The 10,090-nt window shown below is 38.3% G+C and overlaps 1 protein-coding gene across 2 annotated transcripts in view; it reads right to left on the bottom strand.

Moving 5' to 3' along the window:
• FDFT1 (farnesyl-diphosphate farnesyltransferase 1) overlaps positions 1-10,090 on the bottom strand; it is a 40,690-nt gene that overhangs the window by 7,979 nt on the left and 22,621 nt on the right. For both annotated transcript variants that reach the window (XM_004707645.2, XM_004707644.2), the window contains 3 exons: positions 8,641-8,832; positions 1,877-2,053; positions 199-351 (listed from right to left, as the gene is read on the bottom strand). In XM_004707645.2, the coding sequence (XP_004707702.1) occupies positions 199-351; positions 1,877-2,053; positions 8,641-8,832 (522 nt within the window). The remainder of the gene's footprint in view (positions 1-198; positions 352-1,876; positions 2,054-8,640; positions 8,833-10,090) is intronic.

Below are 10,090 nucleotides of genomic sequence, written 5' to 3' on the forward strand. Positions count from 1 at the left end.
AGTGGAGAGCAAATGTTTTGAGAATGATGAGGGTAATGAATGTACAAATGTGCTTTACACAATTGATGTCTGTATGGATTGTGATAAGAGTTGTATGAGCCCTTAATAAAACTATGAAAAGAAAAGAAAATATCAACTAACAACAACAACAGTAACGACAAAAGAGCTACAAATCATCCAGCTAGTAGAAAAACTCACCTCCTCTATGTACTGGTATATCATAGCTTTGACAGCTGATATATTAGTGGCATCCATCATTAGTGCTACTGCTTGCCCTTTGCGAATCTTCACGACCCCTTTGAATACCTGCTTATTATTATAACAAGCAGCCAAAGTAGCAATGCCCATGACCTATAAATGAGGGGGGAAAAGACTAATTAATTTCATTCCATGAAAACTAAGAAACTGAGCTGTAAGCAATCATATGAAATGGAACACAATCCTGAGAAACTGGTGAAGAGCTAAGACACAAGAAAGCTGGGGTGGGGGTGGGGGGATAGGAGGGGATAATAGCCAGGAAGAAAGAAGGATGCCAAGACCTTCAGCTTCCCTACTTCTCCCTTTCTCAATGACAAACTAACCAAGTCATCTTTTCAGCCTGCACGTTACAGTCACAACTGTTCTATTTTATATGAAAAAAACCAAACAGGCAAATCCAACGTTTTCCATATTAGAACAATGAGCTGTCAGAGTTGAAAGAAAAGCTTTTACCAGCAACATTTGGAAAGAACTTTTGGATTTTGTTTTTCTATTTGTCCTACAATGAACATCATCATCATATATTTAATAAAAAGACCTGGGTAAAAATAATTAGAAAAGAAAGCATTCCGATATGCAAAGGTAAGTTATTTCTATGACAAAAGGAAACAATAGGCAGACATACAGATTTTAGTTGTAATCACCATTCAAGGTTTGTTATTAGAATAAGATCAAGTACAATTTCCAAATCAATTGGAAATCCTAGGACTTCATTCTTGATTGAAGGGCTACATCGATAGGAACGTGTTCTTGGTGGTTACCACCCGCCAGCTGCTCCGTGGGAGGAAACTGGCAGTCTGCTTCTGTAAAATTATATTAACTTGGATACTCTGCTCTATGAAGAAAACTACTTAAAAAAAGAAACCAGAATTGACCAAAGATACTATGAGTGAAGGAGCAAGTTCGGAGCATTGAGTTTATGTTAATGGTGGTAAAGTAATTTGGAAAAAGTTATCAATAATGGTTGTACAACACGAGGAGTATAATCAGTGGCACTGAATTCTAATTATACATGTAGAAGTTGTGGAATTAGTGAATGTTTTGCTGTGTATTTTTGCCACAAGTATAAAAAAGTCACATGACTAACAAAGAATACAAGGATGAAAATATTCTAGAATTGAATGTGGTAATTGTACAATTCTTCTTGATATGATTATTTAGTTGTATGACATGTGGATGAAGTATTAATAAAACTGTTTTACAAAAACAAATTATATAGCGGTGGAAATTCTTGGAGGCAGTTCTACTTTGCCCTATAGGGTTGCTGTGAATCAGAATCAGCAAACCCCAAGTTTTAAAAAAGTACAATTAGATGCGTAATAAAGACTTCTGAATGGTAATACCTAAGTTTTACACAGTGCTCCGTGTAATGCAAGACTGACGTCTGTGATTTGTGAGAAAAGGGATCTAAGTAGTTTATGATATCCAGAAGGGAAAAAAGTAAATCCAGAAGGGCCTGGAAAACGAAGCTCTCTCTGGGTAGTGGCTGAGAGGCAGGGAAGTGCTGTGAAACACCCACCTGCCTCTCAGCCAAAGAAATGAATCGAGAGCCATCTTTTTAAGGAATAATCCTGAACTCAGCTAAGCAGAATAACAAAGAATAGTTCCCATTTCATACCTGTGGGATGGCACAGAAGTTAAAGATGCTTTGGTTTCTAAGTCTTGAAAGGTAGGTGATGACATCTGGCAAGTGATGTAACGCATTGGTTATAAGTTCATTCAGGCACTGGACAGCCAAGTCAAAGTTCTCTGGTTTAGTGAAATCACTCATCTTCTTAACATACCTGCTACAAACCTAAGCAGATAAACAGAATTAAGAACAGGCCAACGAGAGAACAAAGCAAAACATATATGAACAGTACTACCCAGTTTTTGTGAATAAGCAATTAAGCTTCCTAAGCTCCTGCCACCCTTCACTAAGGTAGAGTTCATTTTAAACTGGACGCAACGGTTAATCGGAACTTTTGGTGTGGGCAAACGTGCCCCTCTGAGAAACAAGGGCAACATGCACGAGGGCTTCAACAGGTTTGTAAAAAAAATTGAATTAAAAAGAATAGAATTTTACACAAATGTTTTGAAGTTCCCTGGTACTAAAAGACAGCTTGAGGATTTTAGACTGAAGAGGCCTCAAGAGGCATTACGTATGTCTACACTGATATGACCAGATCCACAAAAAATCAGATACACCACCACAGGCTAACCATTAAATGTTCCTAAGATGGCTAGGACACTCAATAATAAATGATTAACATGACACTCCCAATTGTGGGGAAGGGAGAAATGCTGGAAAGTCTATCTGGGGGAAATGAGCTACGATATGATCATTACCTCCCAGATTTTTGTAACGTAAAAGCAAAATAGCACCCTTGACTCCAACAAAGTACCTTGATAAAAAATTATTTGGGGTGTTCTCAGAGCAAACGAATACCTTACATTTATTCTTAGGTTAATTCTTAAGTTTCCTAAAAAATAATGCACACTGTAACTTTCCACAACTCTTCAAAACCAAAGAGTAGGCTTAAAAAAATTAGATGGCATGAAGACTTAAATGCGTGATTCATTCTTCATTTGCACCTAAATCCACTCATCTTGGTGGTACTGGATTGTTCAGGAGAAAGCGGTTATGAACCACATATACCCATGACCCAGCTTCAATAATTACTGACATATGCTCAATCTTGTTCCAACTATACTCTCATCTGAATGTCATATTATTTTACCTATAAATACTTCATTAAAATTCCTCAGAGGAAGACTCTTTCTTACAGATACCTATGATTATTAAGCCCTCACAGTATGACAAACACAACAGAAGAACCGTTTTTTCTTTTTGTTGTTGTTGTTTAACATTTTTAATTTTAATCATTTTAATGGGGGCTCGTACAACTCTTATCACAATCCATACATACATCCATGTGTCAAGCACATTTGAACATTTGTTGCCATCATTTTCAAAACATTTGTTTTCTACCTGAGCCCTTGGTATCAGCTCATTTTTTCCCTCTCCCCGCTACCCTCCCTCCCGAACCCGACAGCTTATAAATCGTTATTTTGTCATGTCTTACACCAACTGATATCTCCCTTCACCCACTTTTCTGTTGTCCATTCCCCTGGAGGGGGATTATATGTAGATCATTGTGATAGGCCCTGTTTTCCCACCACCACCCCTTATCCTCCTGGTATCGCTACTCTTAATATTGGTCTTGAGGGGTTTATCTGTCCTGATTCCCTGTGTTTCCAGCTTTTATCTGTACCTGTGTATAAGCTCTGGTCTAGCTGGATTTGTAAGGCAGAATTGGGGTCATGATAGTGGGGGGAGAAAACATTAAAGAACTAGAGGAAAGTTGTATGTTTCAACAGTGCTATACTGCACCCTGACTGGCTCTTCTCTTTCCTTGTGACCCTTCTGTAAGGGGATGTCCAATTGTCTACAAATAGGTTTTGGGTCTCAACTCCGCACTCCCCCTCATTCACAATGATATGATTTTTGTTCTGGGTCTTTGATGCCTGATACCTGATCCTATCAATACCTCATGATCACATAAGCTGGTGTGATTCTTCCATGTGGGCTTTGTTGCTTCTCAGTTAGATGGTCACTTGTTTATCTTCAAGCCTTTAAGACCCCAAGATGCTCTATCTTTTGATAGCCGGGCACCATCAGCTTTCCACACCACATTTGCTTATGCACCCAATTTTGTGTTCAGCAATTGTGTCAGAAAGGGGAGCATCATGGAATGCCAGATTATTAGAACAAAGTGTTCTTACATTGAGGGAATACTTGAGCAGAGACCCAATGTCTGTCTGCTACTTTAATACTAAACCTATAAATATATGTACATAGATCTATTTCCCTATCATTATATATATATATATATTTACATATGTATATGCCTGTATTTATATATTTTTAAAAATCATTTATTAAGGGCTCATACAACTCTTATTACAATCCATACATCCATTCATTTTATCAAGCACATTTGTACATTTGTTGCCATTATCATTTTCAAAACATTTGTTTTCTACTTGAGCCTTTGGTATCAGCTCATTTTCCCCCATCCTCCCTCATGAACCTTTGATCATTTATAAATTATTATTATTTTTTCATGTCTTACACTGACCGATATGTCCCTTCACCCATTTTTCTGTTGCCCATCCCCCTGGGAGGGGGTTATAGGTAGATCATTGTGATCAGTTCCCCCTTTCTCCCCCCACCTTCCCCTTTTTGAGACCTCTATAAATGCCCTTTGCCTCCTAGTTCTTTCCTCTATTTCATTTTACTTTCCTCTTGACCCACTATCATGTTCAGCCTTCATTTGGGTTTCAGTAATTCCTGTCAGTTATACTGCCCTTGATCAAGCCCAACCAGGCATCCTATGCCTCCCTCACTATCAATTTTAGATTACTTGTTCCCTTGACCCTGGGTTTGTTAACATCCACTTCCTTCCCTCCTCCCCCTCTGCCATGCAGAGGCAATAATAAGCACAAAAATAAGACAAAGCAAAACAACAAAAGAAAACAAAGCAACAACAAAAACCAAAGCCAAAGAAAAGCCTATAAATAGTTTAAAGTCTGTTTGTTGACCCATTTCTTCTTTTTAATATTTCATTTTGTTGAGAGCACACAGCAAAACTGATATAGCAACTCAATAGTTTTTGCATGTACCATGTAGTGACATGGATTTTGTTCCCTGAGTCTGCAACTATTCATACACTCCTTTTCTAAGTTTTCCCTCCCCTAGTAACATAAATTGACTACTCACTAAGGTTCCTGCCTGATCTTCCAAGTTGCTAGTGTCAATTTTAGGAGCCCTGGGAGTATACTGGTTCAAACCCAGAAGCCACTCGGAGAGAGATGAGGCTGACTACTCCCATAGAGAGTAAAATTTCAGATATCCACAGGCACGGTTCCACTTCATCCATAGGGCCACTGAGTTGGCATCAGTTTGATGACAGTGAGTTTGATTTGGTTTGGATTGTCAACGTGATCCCATATAGTTAATTCCTAAAATCAGACTTTTTTACTAGTTAAGCTAAACCACTATTTGGTCTTAAGACTTTGGGGGATGTTTAAGGTTTAAAATAGTTTCAGGGTTTCATCAAACTTTCAAGGCTCTTGAAAGTCTGGAGTCTATCAGAATTTCAAATTGAGAGGAATGGAGTTTTTAAACAACAAAGGTACCAAGACAGTTCCATATATGGGAACAAATAGATGTCTACAGGGGGAAGCCAAAAAAAGTTGGACCCCTACCTCACAGAATACACCCAAAGTTGACTAAAAACAGATTATAGACATTAAAAAAAAAAAACTGGATGCCAATAAGTCAGGGCTGACTCATAGCGACCTCCTGTGGGGTTTACGAGACTGTTTATGGAAGTAGAAAAAACAGTCTTTCTCCCCATGGAGCTGCTAATGGCTTTGAACTGCCAAACCAAGCCCAACACAACATAAACCCTACTACACCACCAGGGATCCCGTCAGACATAAGGCACTATAAAACTACTGGAAGAAAATATAGGCTTAAGTATTCAAAGCTTTATGATATGGCAAAGAACTTTTATATATGGCACCAAAAGTACAAGCAACATATAAATTAGACTAACTAGAATTACTTTTGTGTGTGTGCTTCAAAGGCACCTCAAGAAAAGGTTAAGCTAACCAAGGAATGGAAGAAAATATTTGCACATTGTTTATTTGATAAGGGGCTTGAAGCTAGAATATATAAAGAATTCTCCACAACAGAAAGACATATAACCAAATTGCAATATGGGTAAAAGATCTGAAAAGACATTTCCCCAAAAGCGATGTATGAATGATCAGTAAACACAGGAAAATATGATGCACACATCACCAGCCATCAGGGAAATGCAAATCAAAAGCACAATATACTACTGGGTATCACTGTCCACTAAGAAACACGCAAACACATCAAGTCGATTTCTACACCTACAGATCCTATGGCGCTCCTTAGGGTTTCAAAGACTCTACAACTTTATGGAAGCATACAGTATTCTCTTTCTCCCAAGGAGCAGCTGGTGCCTAACCCACCATGCCACCAGGACTCCTATATCACACACAGTAGGATGGCTATAGTCAAAAGAAATTAACAATAGAGGTGGAATTCTCATACACTGCTAGTGAGAATGTAAAATGGTGTAGCCACTTTTGCATGGTTACCATGTGAACAAGCAATTTTAATTTTATTCCATAAAACTCATGTCTAAACAAAAACAAACATGAATCTCAATGGCAAAATTACTTATAATGGTAAAACGTAGAAACCATCTAAATGTTCAACAATTGATGATGGTATAGCCACACAATGAATAATATTTGGTAAGAAAATACCACATAAAAATTGTTGACTTGGTATATATTCTATTGCATAAATGGGCAACGCCACAGCAATCTTATGAGGCAGTAGACCTGCTCATGGTAGTTTTAATATGATTTTTTTTTCTTATTAGGAGTAAGCATCTTATTAGGTTGAACACCTTTTCAGGTATTTAGGGATTATTTGGATCTCTTTCTGTGAACTCACTTTCTTATCTCTTTGCATTTTTCTATTGAGCAATTAGTCTTTTTCTTCCCAACTTTTGAAGCTCTTTTTAATATTATTGGAGGAGACCTGGTGGCATAGTGGTTATGTGTTGGGCTGCTAAGCATAAGTTCAGCAGCTTGAAGCCAGCAGATGCTCTGCAGAAGAAAGACGAGGCTTTCTCCTCCTGTAAAGTGTTAGTTTGGGAAACCCACAGGGGCAGTTCTACCCTATCCTAAATGTTCACAATGAATTACAATCGACTTGATGGCAGCAAGTTAATATTAAGAATGTTAACCAGTTATCAGTAATATAGAATTCAAGTATTTTTTCGCACTTGATCTTAAGAAACCATTTAATGGGGAAAATAAATATTAAAGGTAAATGCTAAAATAACCTCACAAAAATAATCTTTAATGTCAGAGTTCTTTCTTTCCCTGTCCAATTTTACATTAAATCAAAGGTTTAACTGCTGTCCCTTACAATAGACATTATCGGTAGCTTCCATCTAGCTAAGCATCCCTTTCCTGTGCTTGCCATAGAAACACTGCTTTCATGGAGGGGATCCAGTTATATATGTTCTAAGCATACATAATTTGGGTCTGGCCAATCAGAATACTCAATGCCCTGACTTAAGCAAACAGTGTGCAAATGGGCCAATATGAAGCAAGCCCTATCAATTAGAGCTTCTTGAAGACACTTTCATTACGCTAGAATACTGTACAACATAGGTTACTATACCCACCACTTGGAGAAGACCTGATCAAGAAAAGAAGCAAACTAAATTATAACCTATTTTATCTACTTTTTGTTGCCTTAAGATAGTTAGGCTTATGTTTCTATTACCAGCCAAAAAAGGTTTACTGATTTATTTTCAAAGTGTCCAAATAAAAAAAAAGTTTACTGATTTATTTTCAAAGTACCTAAACTTTGGGCCTCTACTTAAATTTTATCTCAGTATAAGAATCATTTCTTCTAATACTGTTGCACTGTATGACACTCACATTCCTGACATGATCACTAAAGACAAAATGGGTGAAGAAAGCTGAACGTGGCCAGTTATTAAAAGATATAGCATCTGGGGTCTTATAGACTTGTAGTTAAACAAGAGGCGATCTAGCAGGGAAGCCACAAAGCCCACAGGGACAAAGCACACCAATCTGTAAGATCATGAGGTATCAATAGGAAGAGGAATCAGAAGTTCAGACCCAAGCAACCAAATCAATGTGAAGGGGCATAATATAGTGGAGACCCAAAACCCACCTCTAAGATAACTGGACAGTCCCTCTCAAAAGGTCCACACGGAAAGGATGATCAATCTAGGGTGCAGTAATGGCACTGATAAACCACATAACCATCTTTAGTTCTAAAACTTCCTCCCCTTACTATTATGTTTTTTATTAGTTTTACCTCATTAAGTATGTTGGATTTGCATATGTTCACTTGCATATTTAAGATTGTTCAGTGCATTAAAGTCAAACTCTTCAGAAACAGTAACAGAAGTAATGTTTCCCTGAGGGTCCAGGAAAGGGGTTGGGGTGGGGGTGAGATTACAGCATTGATGATGGGACTGAATAACAGAATTGTATGTGAATAGATATATTGGCTTGTGTACAACATGGCGCACACACACACAAAAACTATTATAGAAGAAAAAAACAAAGGTTCCTAGGGGGTATGGTAGGGCAGGGAGAGGTCAAAGGAGAGCTAATATCAAGGAGTTCAAGAAAAAAGAAAATGATTTGAAACTGATTGTGTAGCAATTGTACAATACTGCTTGATGTGACTGAACATGTGAGAGCTCCCAATAAAATGATTTTTTAAAAGTGTCCCTAAATTGTTACCTCTTGAGGCCAAAATTGTCTTCCTTCTTGCAGGTCTTCCAGAAAATCACGAATGATGTTTGTTTTCTGCAGAAACAGCCCCATAGAGTTGGCAAGTTTTGTATCTTTACCAACTATGGGGTCTTCTAACTCTGAAGCTGACAACAGCTGGGAAATGCCAATTCCCACCAGGCCAGCAACGTAGTGACAGTACTGTAAAAAAAATATGTTTATATCACTTTTAATGGAAACAGCAGAGGCCATTAACTACAAAAAAAGTTCCAAAGAGAATGTACACGATGCCATTTTATGTATAGATTAAAAACATCCCAAAGAGACATGCACAACAGTCTTAGCAACAGTGCTCTATGGCTGATGGACATTTATGTTTCCTCAATTTCTACAATGCCAGGTATTTTTATAATGCTAAAGGGTTAATGAAAAATAAATTAGTAAAATTGTTGCTACCCTAAGTTGAGAGCAGGAGCAATGAGGTACAATGGAATATTCTAACAGAATCTAAAACAATTCTAAATATAATTTAATGACTTAGTCCAATTTGAAGACATTCAATACTCAGTACATTCAATCCTCACAAGCATCCTATGAGGCAGGCTTTAACATTTTATTAACAGAATATAATATCCTAGTATGAACCTCATTTCACAGATAAGGGAGTTGAAGCACAGAGAGGTCAATTAACTTGTCCTAGATCACATATCTAAGGAGCCCTGGTGGCGCTAGAGGTTGGCAGTTGAAACGATGAGGCTGTCCCCATAAAGAATTACAGTTTCAGAAACTAGAGGGTCACTGTGGGTTCAGTAGAGATTTTATAGCAGTGGGTTTCGTTTTGGGGGTTGGTTTTAGATCACTGTGATAGTTATATAACCAGTTGTAAATTTGAAAGGATTAAGAATGAGGGGGTGGAGCCTGGTCTGTCAGTCTGATCATAGCCAATGAGGCCTCTGTGTGGGCGTGGTCTTCTCCCAAGTATTCAGGGAACTCCTATATTCCTCCTTGGATCAGGAAGATACTCTCTCTCTCTGCTCACTCCCTGGGAGACATTGCAGCTGACAAGACATACGGAACTAACTAGGCTAACGCCCTGAGCTGGAGGAGCCACATGGAGACCCCTGACAGGGCTGAGTGGCTTATAATGCCACTGGATCCACAAGACTTCCCACCTATTGGCCTGTGATCTCCCTGCATTCTGCGTCATTGCTTGTGCTTCCTAAATCTGAAGAGGACTTTATAGATTGGTATCGGACATATGAGCTAATGTCGGATTTATGGACTTGATCTGGACTGCGTTGGGATGTTTTCTCATTATTCAAAAGCTCTTTCTTATACACATGAGTGTCTATAAATTTGTTTCTTCTAGTGTATCTCAAACGATGGCACTGAATCTGCAGCTTCGGGAGAAGGATATATCTGACCAGAGCACACAGGAACAGATGACGGGGGAGGAGGA

Source organism: Echinops telfairi, unplaced genomic scaffold (assembly GCF_000313985.2).
Source record: "Echinops telfairi isolate 266 unplaced genomic scaffold, ASM31398v2 ScPeMD7_9;HRSCAF=40, whole genome shotgun sequence".
Classification (NCBI taxonomy): Eukaryota; Metazoa; Chordata; class Mammalia; order Afrosoricida; family Tenrecidae; genus Echinops; species Echinops telfairi.